This window comes from Buceros rhinoceros, unplaced genomic scaffold (genome assembly GCF_000710305.1).
Source record: "Buceros rhinoceros silvestris isolate BGI_N320 unplaced genomic scaffold, ASM71030v1 scaffold5782, whole genome shotgun sequence".
Classification (NCBI taxonomy): domain Eukaryota; kingdom Metazoa; phylum Chordata; class Aves; order Bucerotiformes; family Bucerotidae; genus Buceros; species Buceros rhinoceros.
The window spans coordinates 17,799-39,363 of record NW_010398192.1 but is presented as its reverse complement, the minus strand read 5'-3'; the positions used below and the strand labels follow the sequence as shown (position 1 = coordinate 39,363).

Below are 21,565 nucleotides of genomic sequence, written 5' to 3'. Positions count from 1 at the left end.
TTCAGCAGGTCCTGCATTGTTAGCGTGGATGGTTGATTCTGGAAGGACACACAGAAGATGGTAAGGGAAGAATAGTGGAGTAGAAGAATGTATTTCAGGCAGGGGATAATCAATCAGACAAGGGCAGAGGGGAAAGGGAGGGGCATACACAGAGGGTGGTGGAAGGCGTAAGTGAGTCAGGAGCAAAGAGGAACACAAGCAGGTCAAATCAAAGAGTTAGAAACTGAGTAAACTCTTATTTAAGCCAAAAGCCTTTTAGAAGATTTCACTTCACCTGAGTACAGTGCGTGAGTGTAAGCTGAGAGAGATTTATGGCCTGGCCTGAATAGCCTAGTAATGGGAGTGTGAGAGAACTACTCCCCACTGGTGCTGGACTGTGTGGAATCAAAAGATGACAGGGCAGGTTTAAAAGGTGAGATTGGAGAGAACCCCCACACACACTTTTAAAGAGTGAGAGAATAAATTATGGATGGAAATTAGCATGTGAACTCGGAGAGAGCAAAGATGCGCAGGTGCACATCTCTGCACCAGCAGTCAGCATTCATCCACTCACCTGTGCACTTGGAGGGACAGAGATTACCCTCAGGAGCAGTATGCAAAGAAGGGAAGCTTTACCACAGGACTCGGGGACTGGCACTAGCCCTTCACCATCTGCACTTCCCGAACTCAGAACAATAAAGGACCTGTTCTCCAGAAGCCCTGCTTATTTTCATTCAATCATTGATTTCCCCATAGGAAAATTTCCTTGGTGTTTCTCCAGGAACTTCTGTATTGCTCTCAGGAACGGTAGGGAGAAATTGCCACACTGCCGATCAAAAGCCCCAAAGATATCGAATTGGGGTTTTTTCTTAAGGCTGCTTTTGTTTCTGGAAGCTATTATCACTGTAATTTCTCATGCTCAAACCACATATCATAGACTGTGGCCACTGAGCATTATTTTTATTGGCTAGGCAAATTATCGTACAAAGCTCTTGTACAGCTGCTAGGCAGAATTCCTATGAAGTAGGCATTTCTTGAAAGGAAATGAAGACCAAGGAGGAAAAATAGAACCACAGACCTCCAGACCTTACCTCTGCTCTGGGATCCCCATCAGAAGACTGTGATGGACATGCGTTTTCTTTGCAGCCAGAGAAACTTGGTTTGAAATACATGACTGATGGGGCTAGTTCTGTTTTCAGAAGAGGTGTAGAGGGACCTTGTTTTGAGCACTACGGGGACTTCAGCTCTTGTATTTGCGATCTGCTGGCATACCAGCTATCATAGCAGCCAGTTTGTTCTCAGATAATATTTAAAAATAACTGTTCTTTACATTATGACTTTACGTAATGTTGAAATAAGAGTATATATTATTCTCTGCTGCCCACAGACTTAATCTGCTCACAGAAACTGTACAACTTTCACTATAAATGCCAAAAATAAAGATATATAAACTCGTCCATCTGGGTGCTGTTGTACCACTGTAAGTGCATTTAACTAGTATGTTTACTCCTGTGTGAGGAAGCTGGATCTTTCAACAACACGTTAATACCAGCATAGGAGTGTACACACGTGAAGTTACGTTGTCATTGCTGTTTGGAACGTGAGTGGAGGAGAAGCTGTGCAACTGCATCATGTCTTGTGGGAGTACCCGAGGCACCCGTCAGTCTCCTTCTGCTGCTGTAGGCAGCCAGCATAGGCATCTTGATACCACAACAAGTAACACAGCATCAGACCTAACTCTACTTTTCTTTTGTCTCCACTCAAGTAGATCTGTATATTTATTTAAAAGGGATCACAGTGCTAAGAAGTAAGAATACATGTCTGTAATCAGCTATTCATTATGGGAACAGTGAAACTAATTAATTCCAAATATTCTCTGTACTTGGTTGGCTTCAATATAGTATTAGAAATCAGAGCTGATTTACAAAAACTCTCATGACAGCTTTTAATAAAGGTGGGGGCGGGGTTTAAACAAAAATATTTTATTTGATAACTTCATTTGCATTGATTTAAATCCCTGTCACAGTGCTACCTGCAGATTCAGGTCTTCAACTAATACAAATTTTTGCATCTCCCTGTGGTGCTGATGCACAGTTGCTGAGACCTTAGTGCTACGAATTCCCATTACTGCATTTCAGTGTTACAACTTCAGCTACTCACACACCATCACAGTGCACAGAACACAAGGCAGACACTGAGGAAAGAAAGACCCTTAATTTGTGGACTAGTTAACAGGGAACTCTGAAATGGCAGGACAGGATTTTACTCTTTCCTGCTCAGTTACTAATAGACTGGAGTTCTGACACTGCTTTCATTTTCTCTCGCTGACATCTGCTTACATCACGCAGAGACACGTATATATCCAGAAGTCTGTAGGAGCTGGGACATGTACATGCTTGTCTTCAGCCTTTATCCAATTCATAAAAACAATGTCAACAGTCATGTTAAAATCAACTACAAGCCTAGTGGGAAAGTTATCTCACCACCCTGGGTCGATTCTGCCGAAGAAAGCTCTTCATATCTCCTCCAGCCATGAGCTCAAGCAGAATGAAGCGAGGCAGCGTCTGTAGGCTAACACCGACACACTGCACGATGTTTTGGTGATTGAACTTGCTGAAAGCCAAGTTCATAGCAACAGGGAAGAGAAAGACAGCGTTAGTACCTGGCCAACATCCACCACACTCACTGTGCCTTGAGCTTTGATGATCCAGATTGAAGCAAATCCTGATGCACTGCAAGTTACCAAACCCATTCCTACTTCAGCCATACCAAAATGCCTCTCTGACTGTAACAGCCCCAAGATCGGGGTTATGCCTGGTTTTGCCGTGAAAAGCTGTCAACAGAAGGTATGAAAAGCTGAAAGTAAAGCAGAAGCTTCTCTCTGTGAAGAGAGAGTTTCATGGACACACTGACAGAAAGATGGGGGTGACATGAAAGGAAAAAGAAAGTTGAGCACTTCAGAAATGCAACTAATACTAGCATTTGTGAAACAAAATCCTGACTGGTGAGGATTCTAATTCAGCTTTGGATACTTTAAATAAATTGCTGTCTAGTCTGGTGGACTCAGTTCTGAATCTACTCTGCCCAAGAGGGACTCAGCTCATAGCTACTGCAGCAGCTGCTGATGTGATGGCTTTCGACATCTTCCAAAAGAAAGACGAGATTGTCAAGAAGCTCAGTAAAACTTGATCATTAGAAAACAGCATCTTCCCTTTGGATAGTGATTACCTGGATAATACAGGAACTAAAAAAGGAAAGGAAGTTGGGAAGAGAAAGAGTCATGTGCCACTAAGTGAATCAAAGCACTATGTAAGAAGTTTAAATTGTTCTTTAAAAAAAATATACATCCTGTTCAGCTGCCAAAGTTCTTTCAGACTTTAGGAAGTGGCACTATGTCATGAGATTCATGCTTTAATAGCAGAAAAAGTGCATCTGACAATGAGAGCCTGCTGATGAGAAGAACACCTTGATGTTGCACAAATTAAAAATGGACAAATTCCAATCACTTACAATCAACCCTGACTGTAGTATTATTTTAAAGTCACCCTTGACTATGCTATTGTTTCAAGGTTATGGATTTGGATTAATAAATTAAATTCCAAGTCTGGAATACTTAGTGTACAAGTGGTAATAGGAATGGCTGTTTGTTGTCTTTTCCAGGCAGGTTTTATAGATCTTATAGTTCACTATCAGAATATTGTGTAGATGAGATCTTGTAACAATTCTGTCAAGCTTGCAAAGACATCAAAAGCCAGAACATACCTACGAGACGTGGCCATGCTGGGAGAAGGGCTGTGTTCCACCTGTGCGAGCTACACGCACAGAGGCATATTCACTACCTTAGCCCTGCAGAGGTTTCAGGGTGTCCCACTCAGCTATTTTTGTGCAAAGAAAGGGTAAAAGTCCAGGACCTTCACTGCAAAGAGCGCTTACTTATGGCGAACAATTTGACAGGGAAAGCAAAAAGGCTGCACGTACACTTAGCTACTGACAGAAAGCCACAAGGGGAAAAGCTTTTCACACTTTCTCCTTCTTCAGGTCCCAAACCTACTTTTATAAAACCTCTTACTTTTAATCTCAAGAGATAATATAGTTTAAGCTCTAGTATCTAAGCCAAGAACACTTACCGCTGTGGCACACAAGCCTGTGTTTTACCACCTCGGTGCTGGTCTTGCAGAGGCTGAGTCTGCACAGACGGCTCTAATCCTTGGCTTTTACTGCTTTTCATTTCATCATTGACAATTTATTTTAGCAAGGTCTTTAGGACTTGATTTATATTTAGTAAAACAGTAAGGGGATTCTTTGAAAAGGAAAGCATTTCCACACAGAACACGTTTGTACAAAAATCTTGTGCCTTTTTTACTCTGCTGAAGATGACCAGCAGAACCAACCAGCAGACATTTTTGTTGAGACGTTGTACTGGTTTTGGGTGGGATAGAGTTAATTTTCTTTACAGTAGTGAATAACGCAGTTTATCACACATTGATATTTTAGCTGTTGCTGAGCAGTGCTTACACAGCTTTAAGGCTTTTCACATCGCCCCACCGGCGAGTAGGCAGGGGCTGCACAAGAAGTTTGGAAGGGGCACAGCCGACCCCAACTGACCAAAGGGATGTTCCACACCATATGATGTTGTGCTCAGCGATAAAAGCTGTGGGAAGGAGGAGGAAGAGGGGGCTCGTTCAGAGTGGTGGTGCTTGTCTTCACAAGTAACTGTTAACATGATGGAGCCCTGCTTTGCTGGAGATGGAGGAACCCCTACCTGCCAATGGGAAGAAGTGAACGAATTCTTTACGTTGCTTTGCTTGTGCACCCAGCTTTTGCTTTACCTATTGATTAAGCTTTTTTTATCTCAACCCACGAGTTGGTGATTTCACACCCTGTCCCACTGCTGTGTGGGGCTGAGTTGCTTACTGGCATTAAACCACATCAGACATGCAACAAAAGAACCTCGGTTACCTCGTCAGGGATGAACAAGTAGCTGAAACCAGTAATTTATATGTTACCAAAATGCCATCTGGTGAAAAGTAAGGCTGGATTTCATTTCCAAACCCAAGCGAGTAAGTGAATAAATGATTCTCATTACCTGCATTACCCTTTTTCTCCCCTGCCCACCATCAGTATGAAACCCTTACACTATACCTGATAATCAATGCTTCCATCAGGAAATCCATCTCATCCTGCTCCGAGCAGACTTCTGGCAGGGTCTGTTGAAAGGAAGAGACAGTGAGGATCATCTCACCAAAGAACTGAGAACATTTAGATGACCACCAAAGAAAAAAAAAGAAACAAAGAATGAGCATGCAACATGTGAGTGATTTCAGGAACCTGCGAGGAGGGGCTCATCCTTTCAGTGCACAGTTTATCAGACTGTGGGTGATCCAATTGGTAATTAAAGGTAGAAAAAGAAACTGGTGACCAACAGGAAGACTTTTTGTGTGCATTTATCTGTATGCAGAGTTCAGGAGCAACACAGCTTCAGGTACACCTCAAGAAAGGCGTTAGGTGGGGAATTACAGATCTAGTAAGCACATCAAAATGCCAGGTGTTACTTTACTCTCCCTTTTCTACATGTCCGCACCACAGTACATGCTTCCATGTTATATGACACAAAAGCCACATGATTTAAATAATTGTGTCACATGATCTTATACTCTTCTTTCCTGCCAGCAGATTTGGACAGTGTCTGCCATGGATAAACATGAACTGAGAGTGCAGGGAGCAGTAGAAGCAGCGCCTGCTACAGTGCTGGCTGTCTTAACATCATAGGATGGTTTAGCTACAGCCGTGTTTAGTGCCCACTGCCAAAGGGTGTGCAGAAAGGTGGGACGTTTACTGCTCCGTGTGGGGAGGCTGGCACGGAAACAGTTCTTGTCACCAGTGGTGTGGGCTACAGAAGACAGGGTTGCATTTTGCTATCTGAAATAAGTGATGGCTTCACACGGGATAGTGCAGGTGATATATAAAATTGGTAACATATCCACAAATAATACGTGGAGTATGTTGCAAATATGGTTTTTAATTTAATCCCAGTCTGCACCTGCTTCTGCAAAGTCAGATCGGGACTGATTCACTCCCATCATTGAAGCAAGGTGAGCAGGGGCACAGCTTGGCCCCCTTGAATACTCTTTTCTAGCCGCAGAGAAGAGCAGACTTTTGGTGATCTTGAGGGTGTCTCTTGACAGGAACTAGGTGAACAAGTGGGCAGGGGGGCAGACGGGGCTTTATCAAGTAACCATTGATGCTGAGACTTTCAAGACTGGTGACACCCTCACCGGATTATGACAACTGAACAACGTGCCATCTACTTCTCTGTGTGACTCTGCTGTGGTGCTTCCTCCGAACTGGACGAGAATGAAACTGGGTTGGGCAGTTACAGCTGCTTTCTAGTGTCTGTTCTGGGTTTTCGTACATAGTCATTCAGTGGCATAGGGAAGTTCATAACAAAATGCCATAATACATGATCCTTTCACTTCTTTGATTTTTTAAAAGAGAGTTTCAACCAACAACAGAACTTCATTTCGTTAATGAAGGCTACATTTTGGGCTGAACTCGGAAGCAGATTTGGGATTCTCAGTCACCGAGTCACAAGCTTGTAAAAGAACAAGAGCAGGCTATGAGCATCCTTAACACCAAGGCCAGCTGACAGACAAATCCTTAGGCAACAGCAGCAATTTCACAGAAAACAAGCCTGTTATCTCTTGCCATTAATGACATTGCTATGAGTGCCATGATGTCACCACGTATATTCAAAGCAGCATATTTACCACTTTGCAATAATAAGAGACTACCTGAAAGTTTCACATGTGATTGACAAACACTACTCTCAGTATAAAGAAAAAGTACCTGAGAAACCATACCATTTTTTAGAATGTGGTAGTGTCATGTGAAAAACTTGAGAGAAAACACACAAAGCCACTGAAATGCAGAAGTAATAATCACATGAATGTTTCATACTAATATTTTGGGGGGCTTTTTTTTCTTCATACAAGATTTAGAAATCCTCTTTTTGTCAGAAATGTCCCCCAAACCTCTTGTTGCTATTTTTATCCCTTTAAGATTCTTTTTTCTTGGCTGCTCAGACCTGTAAATCATTGTGGCAGAAAAGCTGTTGTGGCCGATTCTCTGCTGGAGTGACCTGATGGTTGATTTCAATGGAGCTATACTTATTTACCTTGGTAGAGATTTTGTTATTTCATTTTAACTAATGGTGTTATGCAGACTCTGGTGAGTAATTCACCACCACTTGCCATTTGAGAGAGCTGATTCTATCTCTCCTGAGCAATGGGAGTGGAGCTTACAAAACAGATTGTCCCTGTTAGATTTTCCTTCTAGTCAAACCACAATTTAACAGCCTGAAGGCGTGATGCAAACAAGATGGTTGCTTTACTTTCAACCTGCTGCTAGTGCCATACAGTTTAAAAATCAAAGTTTGTAATTCCTAGATACATCAATGTGTGGAAATCCACATCACACATATGCATATGCCATTATGCATGGGACGAAGATGTATCTCCAATTGGAATAGTAATAACATAATATGGCTCTTATGGGTAATTATTGCTGTATGATAAATTTGTGGGTACTGACCTTGATAGCCACTTGAAGAGGGTTGGGATCCCCTGGAATACCTACCACAGTTCCCTCATAAACCTCACCGAATGCACCATGTCCTAGTGCCCTGGAAGACAAACAAAAAGGATAGAAGAGATGTTTCGACGTGCCCAGATCCAGCATTGGCTGAGATATCTTCATCCAGTTCAAGATTAGGAATAGAATCTGCTGTAACAGATGGAATCAACAAAAGAGTTTTGCTTTCATCTCAAAGCTTCCAAAAATAACTTCTCAGTATTTGCTGTCACTGTCACTAAAGCAGGGAGGTTGGATACTTACTGGTTCTACTCAGTCCTGTGGCCCTATCATCAAGAGTGGCAATAGCAAGGCAAGAAAGAACTAAGGTAGCTGAAAGCTGATGTCCTCAGGAGATGGTGTAAGACAGCATGTAAGAATGATCAAGTTTTTTCTTCTCAAGTTTACATAACTTTGATCAATATAATCCAGGTGGGTGTGGAACCAAAGAGCAACCTAGCATGTATTTCCTTGTGACAGGAAATGCTGAAAAAGAAATACTGCTAGAGGTTTGGAAGGGATTTACTCTCAGATGTAATCCACTACATCATATAAGAAACACAGAGGTGAAGTATCCTATGCCGTGTGTCCGAACATAGAACAGGAGACTCATGAACTTAAGCTTATGTTTGAGAACTTCATGAAATCACAATGTCTTAGAAAACGTAGTAAGTGTCACATTATCTTATTTTGGTTGGCTTGGACCAGACTTTCCGGTTAGTCAGAGAGGTGGCCCTTGTTTCCTTGTCCTGAATACTTGATGATGAGTAAAACAAGCACATGAGCTTTTGCTTCAGGCTGCCTTTCCTCTCCCATGCCAGAGAGTAACTCGTGCAGCAAGCCTTACCGAAGCAGTGAGATGTTCCTCCGTGGGATCTCCTTCAGCTCGCTCAGAGTGGCGGCCTTCCCAGCAAAGCAGTAGTTGGGGTTGTAATCTGTCATGATGGCTGATGTGCGGATTTTGCTCAGTTTATATTCTGGACTCTGCAGTCGTGCTCTGGCTCCTTCCAGCTGCTGCTTCTTAAGATGATAAACTAAGGCAAATAAAAATGCACAAACAAATTCAACACCTGGAAAGAAAAGATAATGCTGGCTAAAACAGAACAGAAAGAAACCAAATAATCCGTAATTATAAATGCTCAAGAGGTATCTTTAGCTCTTCCGTACCCCACTTTTCTCCACGCTGTGTAGTGATTTAATACTCGATACACAAACAGTCTTATTTCTGCAGAGTCCTGATCTCCTGGGAGCAACTCTGGTTTCCTCTACTTCTTTGTACACTTGCTGGTGAAAGGGTGCTGTACAAGGGATCTTGCTGGCAGTGAGTCTCAAGAAGCACACCATCTTCCTGAATGAATTACATGTTTAATTACAGGCTGTATCTGTAGCCTGTGTAACAGTGGCTGCTAAGGAAACACCTGCTAGGAGAGCTTTCCAAGCTCTCTTCTCTGCAGCACATACAGGACAGAGCAGTCTTTACCCTTTGGGACTATGCTTGTGCCTAACCGTGGGGAGGTGATGTTTTCCATCTCTTCTTTCTCCCTGTCCCTCTGACCCACCTGGGAAACTGCAACACTCTAGCTCCAAGTATTAAAAGCAGTGGTATGTGCTTGGGCGGTCTCCTTTTGCCTACTTTAATTGAGTAAAGCGAAGTCCAAGGGTGATAAGGAGTAAGTGTTTCTTACTGATAGATAGGCTGCCACAAGTGAGGATCGTTCCAAGCACCACAATCACAGCCACCACAGCAAGGAGGAGTGGGAGAGGCACGTGTCCCTCTGCGATAGGACCCTGGGGTACTGAAAAGGAAGAAAAATAGAGCTGTATTAATCAGATAGCAACCAGAGCTGCTGTAAAGCATCCCTCTGAAGGTTGCTCCTTTTTCAGAAAACAAAACAGAACCAGATATCCAGGCCAGACCATCTTATAAATTACAGCAAATCCCCTGCAGCCCTGGAGGTTGAAAAAAATACCTAAATAATGTTTAAAACATTATAAAGTTAGAAAACTAACTGATAAAATGCAGATTTCTTATCCATTCTTCGGTTTTTTATAAACAGGTGACATCACTGTTCACAAGTTAAAACTCTCTACGTGCTTTGGAGTACCAAGAAACTTCATCAGGAAATAACAGTGAATACCCAGCGTCAGCTGAACAGGCACAGTGGGAAACTGGTGTGGAAGGAAGTAATTTGTGGCTTAAATAACTCAGCAGTAGGTGGTCTGTTGTGCAGGAGAGGTATTAACACTTAAATATCTGATACACTGTACGCATTCTGGAAACTTCCACTGTGTCTCTTTACAGATGTTTTATCTTTTATCTAACCCAAACGTGGATGTTGGAAATAGTAACAGAGATGCCGCTCGGTGCGTAAGGAAAGGACATCAGGAATTTTTAGTCAGGTGTTCGATTGACATTTCTCATAACACTGTGTTCACTGGAGCCACTAGCTGTAACCTGGGGAATCGACCATCAAAAAAAGCCGGGAGATGAAACCATACAAAAAATACAGACATTATCCAATGAGGATAAAAATTCACATCTTACCAGTGCAGGTGACATTGTCATTGGCCAGCACAGCTCCCGTCTCACATTGGCATACTGGCAGGTTGGTGTCAGGGTCCCGCTTACAGTTGTCTGAGTGGCAGTGGCTGCAGTTAAGATAGATCTGAACCTCCACCTCACCGTGAGTCTCCATGGCTGAACAAGGAATCAGACACCAATAGTGAGCTTAGTTCAGTTTTTCCTACCTAGTTCCGATAAGGGGAAAAAAAACCCCAAACAACCCAAAACCCAGCAGGCACCTACACCTTGTCTCCTTCTCTGCATGACAGCAGATAGTCCAACACAGTGTGGACACATCAGAAACCTGTTGGGGGCCAAGAGGGAAGAATTATTGGGTCCCTCAAGCAAACAGAGAGGCCTTGAAGCGAATTGATCTGGAAATGTCTGGGACTGAGCATGTGCGTTTGAACCTGATGACTGGTGTCTCCCCTGGCTTCAAGACTGAAAAGAAAAAGGTCCCAGAACAGTACAGAAATATTTGAAGAAAATATCACAGCTAAAGATCTGACCTGTGGAGTGAAATATGAAATGCATGAAAAGCAAAGACAGGAGGAGAGGGAGCAGGAAAGAGGAAATAGAGCAGAAGAAGGAAAAAGGAGGGGGGAAAGCACTAAGAGGAAGGAGAAGTGTGTTGTACCTGCCAGGGGATGCAAGAAGATCTCTCCAATAGGGTTCACAAAAGAGATGCCATCCTGCCCACCAGCTGTGATATCGTCGTTATCAGAGGCATGCCCCCCTGGGGAAAGAAGAGAATGACTAGCTGATCAGTGCTGCATGGGCAAAAAATGTGATGCCTTTCAAGTGTTGCCTTCATTCCTGGCTCTTATCACTCGGGGTCACTCTGCAACCTTCCAGGGATATTAATATGTTTAAAGTCCTTGATGGATAAATGCTCACTTGACGCAGACAGAACCAAGGTTAGTGATGTATGCCAACACAGGTTTCTCAGTTCAGCAAGGTAAAAATATGTTTGTTTTAAACAGTGAAGAGGAATGGAACATTTTCCTGGGCAGCTTAGGAATGAATGAAACGATTCAGCACACCTTCCAAATACTAAATGACACAGGAAAACTTCTATAACCGTGGTTTCCCCAGTTAAAGAGAGATAGCGGAGAGTAGGGTGGGCTTCATACTGTTCAGCTTAGAGTATCTGTGAATCACCTTTGGCACTAAGAGCTCTAGCCCTTAATTGCAGGTGCTCTGAAGGGTACAAAATTAGACATCATGACCATTCCTCCACCAACTTACCTCTGTAGCCTCCACCTCCTCCACCAGAAGTACAAGCTCCTCCTCCCCCACCAAAGCCACCGGAGGTGGCCCACTGAAGCTTGGCTAGCGCTTGGAAACAAGCTTGACCCCCTTCCCCACCTTCCAGAAGGGACTTCCCGGCCTGAGGAAGCAGGCTTTCATCTTGCCAGCCACCACCTCCACCTTCCGAGAGTAAGAAAACAGAAGAAGAACACGTGAGGGAAGCACAAGCAAAGGAAAGTAGGAGAGATACTGTAGAGAGACAGAGATTAGCTCTTATTTATTTCTTAAGTGTTCAGGTTCAGGTTAACTCGTTCTTTATAGAATATACAGACAAGCTCCTTGTTGCCATGGATAATGACAGAGTGGAAATCTGATGCACAGCCTGTGGTATGTGCTGCGTAGTCAGCGTCTGAACACCAGTTTCAAGTGACATTAGGGAAATAAGAACCCCACCACTCCACTTTAGGATAACTGGTTAGGGCTTTCAGCCACGTGAGATGCTGAGTTCCTGGGGGAAATAAAAATAAACTGTATTTCCTTATCTCCCTCTAGTGGCCCCTCTATAAGGCTATTACAGCAGGAGATGGAGAAACACTGGATGTTTTTTTGTCTCTTAGGAATGGATTCTAGGCACAGCTCTTACAAGATTACAGATAAGCTTCCATAATTACCATAATATAGTTCTTAGGGTTTCAGGGGAGTAACAGGGGAAGAAGTTTGCTCTTCAAAGGTCATTGTTACAGTGTGAAGGAGTGGGCTGCATCCTCCAAATACCATTTTCACTGAGTCATTTCATTGAAGAGAGAAGTCCTTTGGAATAGACTCTACTGGAGCACTCATCTCCTGTCCTGTGCGATTCATTTATCTGGTGACTCACCGTATAGAACAACATCCATTATAGACCACCAGCACATTTCTAACAAGTACTACCACAGAAAAATTCCAAATGATCAAAAAGAAGCCCCTCACTTTGTACCTACAGGACAAGGTGTGTATTCAGCCACCTGATTCAGACCTTGTATGATTTTAATGTCTCACCTGCTGCCCCAGTCCTCCCACTGACTCCAGGTACTGCAGTGCTGTTCTCAAATTGCTCCAGGGGTATGTCATCCAGGGAGCTGTCCGGAGCCTTCAGGTAGGCTTTTCCTCCTCCTCCTGCTGCGATGAGCAAAGGTTCGAAAATCCCATCCTTCTGCTGGAAAACCCCCCATCAAACATCAGAAAAACTTCACATCTCTTGGATATGTGAGCTTGCATAAATTCATCAAAAATCACGAAAACATCCCAAAGAAGAGTGACCCAAGGCCAGGATGCTGCTTCTGGCTTGTTTCCTTAGTTCATTACAAAACTGTTTTACACTGAGTTTCTGTGTACAAAACTAACTGTTTAACTGAACACCAAGGTTTGGGGATGATTTTTTTAGAACCGCTGTCAGTATTAAAGCACGATCCTGGTGTGGTTCCCAGATACGAGCTGTCAATAACTGAGGAATCAGTTCAGCTAGCTTAGTGACAGTGACAAGTATGATCAAAGATATAAAAAGAGATAAAGGATTCAATTAAAAAGATAAAATACAAAGAGAGACCAAAGAGAGAAGGAGGAGAAGGGGATGGGTACTCCTTTTTCACCACCCTTTTTAAAGAACTGACTGTCATATGCCACAATCGACAGTGAAAGCTAGTTGCTCTGCTGGACGTTGCTCAGGCAGGATGCAACGAGGAAGTACTTACTCTAAAGATGTAGGTTGCTCCTCCTCCACCCCCACCTCCTCCAGCCCAGTCCTTCAGGTCTTTTTTTTTTCTGTAATCTTCTTCAATGAGAGATGATTCTCCTAAGCAGATCTTCTGGGTTTCGGGATTGTCCTGAAAGAAAGCAAGAGAACTCAAATATCAGTCAAGTCCAGCTCTTGAGAGTTGTCTGTGTACCTCAGTATAAAAATAGTGTATTGTTTGTGATGTATATCAAGCATACAGAAATCAGTATATATATATAATCTTTGTGGAAAGTGAACTCTTCTGCAAGGACAACAGCTGAGGAATAAATCCATCTGTTACCTCTTATTCACAAACTTACATTACATGTGCAAGTGAAAAATACAAACGCTGACAGAAAAATATGAAGCAATATATCAATAAGTCATTATTGATGTAACATATTTAATATTTTACATATTTAGAAGTTCTTATACCCAATAACATTAAAATGTGTTCAGTTATGGATTAATTATCAGAACTTCATTACTGCTATATTTATTAGGTATTTCTAAAGGTCGTAAATGCATAAAGCAGACAGAGGTGACCTGCACATAGTTAAGAATGACCAACTGACATGTTTGGGAAGAGAAGGCTGGATTTCCAGCTTCCTGTTCCTGATAAATGCTAGAGAACACTGAAAAGGCTGAAAAAGTAAAGACTGTTTGGACATCTTTGATTTTTGTGTGTGTGTGTGTGTGTGATGCTGAGTTCCACGAGTTTCAATGACTTTGTAAATCTGCCCAGCTTCACTCAGATGATGAAGTCCGAATGATTTCAGAAACTGCTATGTTGTCTCAGTGCATGTGACAATAACTCTACTTGTGTGAGTCATGTCACACATCGAGGCCAGAAGCATGGCACCCAGTTTTACTGCCTGTGTCCTCTCGTTCAAGAGGTGGCAAGGTACATGAGGACCAGGGAAAAGCAGCTGGAGTGTATCTAGGGAGATGAAATGGAGGTTAGGAGCTGCAGAACTTCTTTGGAGAAAGGAAAACAAATATTAGTTACCTAACATATAAATTCATCAGGATTTCCAAAGCCAAAGATAGTTGGAGTTTGAAAGTGGGGAAAAATGAACGGAAGTTTTTCCACTAGTGTCTGCCAAAGGGGGCTAGTTAGTGCTGGGTTATACTTGGCAATTTGGAGAACAAGCCATGAAATGCAAAGGAATAATGGACAACTTTGAAGATTAAGACCTAAGCCTAGAGCCTACACTGGAGAAGGAATTGCAGATATTCAAATGCACGTTTGAATCTAGCTGGATACAATTCCTGTGCTATCGAAAGTGAAGAAAGGCTGGGTTTGGAATCTGTTGCGGCGTCTGAGTAAGGGACCACATGCTCTGGGCAAGGTAAACGGTAATTCTGAACGCCTACAAGAATAATGTATGGATTCCAAAATGCAGCAGTCTCTCTGTGGGGAAAAGAGGAAACAACGTTGTTCTGGGCAGGGTCTGACAGATCAGATTCCTGGAAAGAGGCGATACCAAAGAGTTCATGCTGGAAAGTGGCAACTTTTGAGCCTAAGTGATAAACAGACTTTCAGATCATTAGGTCTGTAATCAGAGGACACATATAAGCATTCGCATTCGTCAATTCTGGTTTCTCATGAGGGGGTTTTTTGTCATTACAAATGCTTAATCCAGGTGCCACTGTACTTGGTGGGAAGGCTCCCACTGGTTTCGGTAGGCTTTGGATTCAGACCTTAGCCTCTCAGCTTAGAAAGGATCTAACACGGTGCAGCCACAGCACTGCAGGATGCTTCCATAAATAATAGTAAATTATGTGAAATCCTGGCAGACAGAGAGAAACCTACGTTGTGGAAAAATAAGAGGGGGAGCACATTCTTGCCTACTAGCTCCCTGCTTAAAATAAGCAGAAGAAAGCTGATGAAGAACTTATTTCAAACTACTGGAAGTAGTTCCTGTGAGCTTCATATTTGTTTGTGCATTTGGGTATTGTTTTTCTTTCACAGTTCTTTATATTTGTTTTGAGATTCTTTCTAACTTGGTTTGCTGGTTCTTCTCAGTGTCTTGAGCAGATTTCATTGCTGGATTCTGGGATTTCTATCTTTCATCACCAAACCACAAGCCACCCACTGAATCACAATAAACTGCATTTCCAAAGTCTCTGCCCACATGTGCTTGTGCAGCCCTCACCCCAGGGCAGGCATCCTCCCCCTGCTGCCCCACCAAGATGTACAGCAGCTCATCTTTCTCCAGCTGGAAGGTGGCTGAGATGAAGACCCCATGGGATCTCTTATTGTGGTTTTTGGCTCCCTTCCCCCCGGCTGCTCCATAGGCAGAAATCCTGGAAGAAAAAACAGGTAGTTAAAGAGACAAAAATCACACTTCTTCTCCCTAAAGCAACTCCATCTGCAAGTGCTTTCCAGCATGCACTTCCAAACAGGCATTGCTCCTGCACAGGCTCCCCTGCTGCTGCACCTCGTGGCTGTTCTTTGTCTGAGAGCCGTGTAGCTAGGCTGCTCAAGAGGACAGACCGCTCTACTCGAGACTGCAGAGACAGACTCCAGGTGCAAACAGAATGAGCTGGTATAGCCACATCTAGAAGACCAAGGCTTTGGGACTGAAATGATGGCAGCACTTCCCCTTGACTGCATGCCCATACTCATGCTGGTTCCAATTGCTTCCAAGTCACCACTCCACCCTTCCGTGCTTCTCAGTAGCTCCGACACAGACCCTTACAGCTAGTGCTCCTGCTTCGCTGCCCCTTCCACCCACTCTACAGACAGCCCAACAGTCATGCTTGCTGAGCCTCCAAAACCAAAAAGCAGTTAAACGTGGCTGCCTCTCCAGCACATGCTGGTACTTACCTGTATCGGTTTGTGGCTGGGGTTCCACCCACTCTACAGACAGCCCAACAGTCATGCTTGCTGAGCCTCCAAAACCAAAAAGCAGTTAAACGTGGCTGCCTCGTTTGTGGCTGGCACTCTCCAGACCTGCACTCCCCGGAGCCTGCCCTCTTTCTCTACAGTCACTGACACGTTGCTGTCCTTATAGGCGTTGTCGCACTGAGCTTGAGTTGGCCCTCGTGGACCACTGGCACCACAGGTTGTGAACCACCAGAGAACAACAGATGTGTCCCCTGTGACCAAAACAGCAAGAGCTGGGGCAATGTGAGCTTGCTTTATTTCTCAGACGTGCAATAACTCACAGAACCATATAACCAAAGGGCAAGCATCCCCGAAATGAACAACTGTTCCTGTTGGTATCCTTCCTTAATGATCCTTCAATAACAAAATTCACATTATTATTATTCACAAAGAACATTATTGATTTTTTATATAAAAACAGATGATCAAGAGAAAGACCATGTTGCAGCAGTATAAGCTGTCTACAGGGCTCTAAAACTCAGTAAGTTTATTTGATCACATGCTTATTATAAAACAAAAATGCTTAAACTTGCATTTACAGTGTTGAGCGCTTGGAAGCCAGTACATGCTGAAGTTAAATTTATTTGTTCAACTTTAACACAGCTCCTTGCAATACAATCCATTAAGATACCACCCTTCATTACATGATCAGCTACTCCGATTATCTAAACTTTATTCCAGCACAACTACTGCTCTGTATACAGGTACTATTTGCTTTTCTCCACTCACCTTATTTCCTGCACACTATTTAATAAATTATGGACTGCAGATAAATCCCATCAGTTGTGGGTGGGAAATGGGGGGACACACACAGTTCTTCTGAGAAGAGGTTTATCCAAGTGTCTCATGTACATTATCAAATTTCTCTTCTCCATACCAGTACGAAGCAAGGAAATATTATTCAACTTTCCAGATCAAAGACAAACTTTCCAGGGAGAAATAAAGGTTGAAAACATCTGCCATTACAACTAGTGACCATGTATGAAACATGATGAAATTTTAAAGTGACTGGCCTCAGGCTTGCACAGTAACCCTGTGGTAGCAGCAACAGTGGGGAGGACAGCCCCTTGCTACTTCCAGTAGGGGCCCTTTTCCTCCAAGGAATTTTTTTCCTGACTCTCATTAAGCATTATTCTTTTGTTTCTACAACAATGCAGCAGATAACCATCTCCTCCATTTCACAACCCTTGACCAAGACCCAAACTTATCCATCTTGTACAGTGAATGAGATGGGGCCTAAGAATAAAGCTATTTAATATTGTATCCAAAAACTGTACGATGCAATGCATGCACAAGGGCCAGGGGCAGAGGTAGAATTGTTTAAGAGCTGAATGATTAAAACAGAAGTAAAAATCACAAATCTTAAAAAGAAAAGTCTAATCATGTTTAAAGGAAAAGGCAAGTAAAACTATCCCCAAGGGATGTCGCCCCGCGAACAGGCAGATGGCTCTTTGGGATAAGAGTGTTAGCTACATTACAGGAATCTCTGCCCTTGTTGCTAACAGGAACTGACAGCAGTAGACTGCCACAGTTCGGGTGGGGACAGTCTCAAGGAGGTGGTGCAGTCACACACAAGTATTTGTTGTCAGCAAAGCATCTTCAAGCACAGCCTTCCCTCCTGGGGCCCTCCTTCAGACAGCTCATGTCATCCAGAGTGTTGTTATCTCCAGAGTAGCAGTCGCTACTACTAGCAGTAAACTGGTCCATAGTGTCTTCTGTTCTTCTAGTTTTTCATCCAGTTTTTCTCCTCAGTGTATTCTCAGATCCTCACTTACTTCCCCCTCCCTGGATCTTCACCTTAACACCCCTTGGTCCACCCATTAGGTTCGGCTTCACTACTCACCAAGTCCCAGTAGATTTCTTACTATTCCCAGTTTTTGGTACCGGCCTACACCTTTTGTTCCTGAGCTGGCTTTTGTGCACCCTGACTTTGGGTCACGCAGCTTCTACCTTTACTTAAAGCTTCTGTACTTAAAGATTCTGCTTTTCTTTGAAGAGTTCCTGCTGTTTGAAGTCTGGTGAGTTGGTCTCCACCAAATTGCTTCCCTACGGCTCAACAGAGACTATCTGAATTGTCTCCACATCTTTGGAACAGATTACATTTAGTTGCCCTGTTGCTATAGAGCAGACAGATCATTCACACAGGATATGGGAAGGGAGCACCTTTTATAGCAAAGAAACAGGCTATCAGTCCTGAATCACGTACCTGGGAGAGAGGGCTCTTCCAGGGGGTTCAGAAGATGTTCATCCGGGATGCTAATCTCCTGTGGGTACTGGCGCTTCTCACCAAATTGATTTGGTTGTCTTTCTGTAACAGGTTGTAGAATGAATGGGAGATGGGAGGATGGTAGAAAAGAGAGATGGAAAATGTGAAGATCATATGAATGAACCAAGTACAACCATTTGGTTAAAATAAGTTAATAACACCTTGGGCAGCAAAGGGTTTTTAAACAATCATAATTTTTTATTATTCTTTTGAGCCCGTGTCTGGGATTAGCTGCTTGTATCTGTGCTGAAGTCAGTGGGTCTTTGCATGAACACAAACTCTCCATGTTATCACATGCAGGGTCACCCACAGGATAAACAAATTGGCCACCAAATTACACTGGCTGCAATTACAAGAGACTTTGGGGAAAGTATAGTGTAGAAGAACAGATACCAGGTATTGATGCTCTGCTGGTCGAAGGGGCAAGTGACGATTCTGGACAGGAAGATGTGTAGAGGCACAAGGGAGACTGACAGCAAAAATTTTTATCTCTGGTTCTGAATGGCGTCATGGTAAGTAAACCAGCCTAACAGATTGATCTTGTGGGAAAATTGGCGAGGAGGATTGTAAATACACTCAAGTAACTTGCAAATGAAGTGTCAAAAAATACAAATATCATACTATTTTTATGTCCTTGTGTGTTCAACAAGTAGAACATCTGTGTTTAAATATCATACGTCTGTGATGGACTCAGAGGCACCTTATCAAACATGCTTGATATTCCTGCCCAGCCGTGGGAAAGATCAAGGCACAGGGGAAAACCATGGTTGCAGGAATCCCTGATGTACGGGAGAAAGAAGCACCTTCGAAGGCTTCTCCACTGCCTATCAAGGACCGAGCCTGCGTCCCCACTTGAGTGCTTGTGCTCTAGTGCTGCTGTGGAGATCCCCCGGTTTGCGGGAAAGTGCAAATTTGCTCTTTGGTTTCAGCAACAGTTTTGTGGTTGTTCCTGCGTGCTGCCTGCATTGGCTGACACAGCTCCCCTCTCAGCAACCAACTTTGAGCACCTCAGACCTTGCTTAGAGAATAAAATTCTGAATAAAATTACATGTCTCGTTAACATACACAGCTAACAAACAGCAGCACACCCTTGACACAAGCTGTAAATCTTCGGACAAACCTTTTTGAAAAACACTGAGGAAAACACTACATGTCTGACCAGTGAAACGGGCTGTTTCTCAGAGAGGAGGGACTTCAGAGCAATTGCTAATTCAAAGCATCTGAATGCACTGAGAACACCACAAAACCAAAGATGCCTTACAACAGGAGAAAAATAACCGAACCCTTTGACTTATAATCTGCAAGCATCCTATTTCAATAGTGAAATTATCCATTTTTACGCAGATCATTGATTGAAAAATCTCTCTAAGAACAAGGAGGCTTCCTTCCATTTTTATGAGCCCTCAGTTAATTTAATACTTAACATTTCTCATTAGCTGAAAAACATCACAAATATTTCAATTTGTTCCAGTTGTGAGAATCTAACAGCTGTTTGATGCTCCATTCAAAATAGACTCACTCGGTTCCAGCTGGACAATTATCTCTGCCACAAAGCTACCGCTCTAAACAGCGATAATTAACACGCTTGCTAGCTGTGTCAGAAGGGCCAAGTAACTAATTGAAGCATGGAGACCTTGCTGAGCTTCTACTCCTGAGAATGTCCCCCCCCAGGTCTGACTGAAAGTGCATTGATGGATGGAAGGAAAATGGAGCTTTGTACTGACACATTCGGTTCATACTGAGATAGAGAACTTCAATGGATGAAGTCGTTGTGCCAATGAAAAATGAAATTAACCCAAAATAAATTAAAGACAAAGAAGGAAACAGATCAAAGATGAGAAGGAAAACCAAATGAAAAAGACGATTCATGGCCAGAAGAGATGCTTGGTCTCCCAAGGCCTGCACTGAATTACAATTCCCAAAGGTCACAGCAATTTTGGATACTTAGAGACGTACAAGAAGTCTGGCTGTGTTTACCAGAGCGAAGGAATGTAAATCACTGTCCGAAATAGAGAGCTGGTCTGTGCGTCTGCGTTAATTTTTCTGTAGCATCCCAGCGGAGTACCTTAAGGCAATGCCTCATTTCTAAACAAACCGTCTTTCCTTCTCTGAACAGTCTCAAACCCTCATGCACAGGAAGAAAGTTTCTGTTCACTCTGTGTCCAGCAGCAGACAAGCTGCAAGACAGGCTGACCATTGTTCTGTCCACATGAGCCATTAACTCTTAGATGGCTGGTTTATGTGCTCTCAGACATTAATTTGTGAGGTGGCTTTTTCTACAAACATAGTGTTAACCCTGGGATCCAGGGGCTGGAGCTCCAGTTCGTTTTAGCTTTCGCTTCCTCCTCTGACAGCCAACAGGCTGACTGTAAGTGAACGGAAAGGAATAAGACTTAATTAATATTAAGGTGTACCTATATTAGAAAAATATGAAGAGCACAGGACCCCCTGGATTTAGCTAAAGGTGTTAACTTCCACATTGAAAAGAGACCGAGGGAAAGGTAAAGGAGAAAGACAGGTCATCTCCTGCAGGTAGGGATCTAAAGTAACTTGCTCTTACTCCTCTGTCTCTGGGACTGTAGTGAAAAAAGATATAGGGGTCCTGTGGCTGGGATTAATCAGAGTAAGGTGCCCCACAGGATCCCCAAAGTGTGCGTGGTCTCCTCAGAGAACCCACCCTGCTGATGCAAGTTGGAGTACTCCCAGAACCCTCTCCAGCTTGCCCTAGAGTGGAACAGAGGAAGCTGCACCATCTTTCCCTTTCCCCATCCCTTGTCCTGATCTATTGTATTTCTAGTCAGCACCTTAAATCAGCAAAATGAGACAATAACGAGGTTTGAAGCACTCCCCACCATTCACCTCCAGCAATGAGACTGGCAAGTCAACAGAAATGGACTTTGCTGGGGCTCTAAAATCAAGCACTAGAGATATGCTACACGAAAGCTCTCTGTGGACAGTCTTGCCATTTATAAACCAGTCTCCTGGGAAATTGGAAGTGATGCACAGAACAAAACGCAATCCCTAGGCCAGGGCAGCAGAGCGCACTTTGATAGGCTGCAGATCTGTGATGTTAATTGAAACAAGATACTGCTTGGAGCACCAAAGGATAATAGTAAAAACAGTAACCATGTAAGCTCTAAGGAGGGCAACAATCAACACTGTATTTGCTGTGCCAGCCCATGCTTTCATATTTAGATACTCAAAATTCAGATTTCTTCCTATGAAAGCACT

At 43.2% G+C, this 21,565-nt stretch overlaps 1 protein-coding gene across 1 annotated transcript in view; it reads right to left on the bottom strand.

The window, feature by feature from the left end:
* The window catches only part of LOC104488896 (ALK tyrosine kinase receptor-like), a gene marked incomplete at its 3' end in the record, with an annotated part of 41,250 nt that overhangs the window by 5,713 nt on the left and 13,972 nt on the right, over nucleotides 1-21,565 (bottom strand). The window contains exons 7-20 of the mRNA XM_010130990.1: nucleotides 18,275-18,376; nucleotides 16,100-16,280; nucleotides 15,335-15,485; nucleotides 13,153-13,284; nucleotides 12,461-12,617; nucleotides 11,420-11,602; nucleotides 10,809-10,907; nucleotides 10,154-10,306; nucleotides 9,294-9,404; nucleotides 8,456-8,642; nucleotides 7,570-7,660; nucleotides 5,122-5,186; nucleotides 2,463-2,592; nucleotides 4-38 (exon numbers count right to left, since the gene is read on the bottom strand). Coding sequence (XP_010129292.1) covers nucleotides 4-38; nucleotides 2,463-2,592; nucleotides 5,122-5,186; nucleotides 7,570-7,660; nucleotides 8,456-8,642; nucleotides 9,294-9,404; nucleotides 10,154-10,306; nucleotides 10,809-10,907; nucleotides 11,420-11,602; nucleotides 12,461-12,617; nucleotides 13,153-13,284; nucleotides 15,335-15,485; nucleotides 16,100-16,280; nucleotides 18,275-18,376 — 1,777 coding nt within the window. The remainder of the gene's footprint in view (nucleotides 1-3; nucleotides 39-2,462; nucleotides 2,593-5,121; nucleotides 5,187-7,569; nucleotides 7,661-8,455; nucleotides 8,643-9,293; nucleotides 9,405-10,153; nucleotides 10,307-10,808; nucleotides 10,908-11,419; nucleotides 11,603-12,460; nucleotides 12,618-13,152; nucleotides 13,285-15,334; nucleotides 15,486-16,099; nucleotides 16,281-18,274; nucleotides 18,377-21,565) is intronic.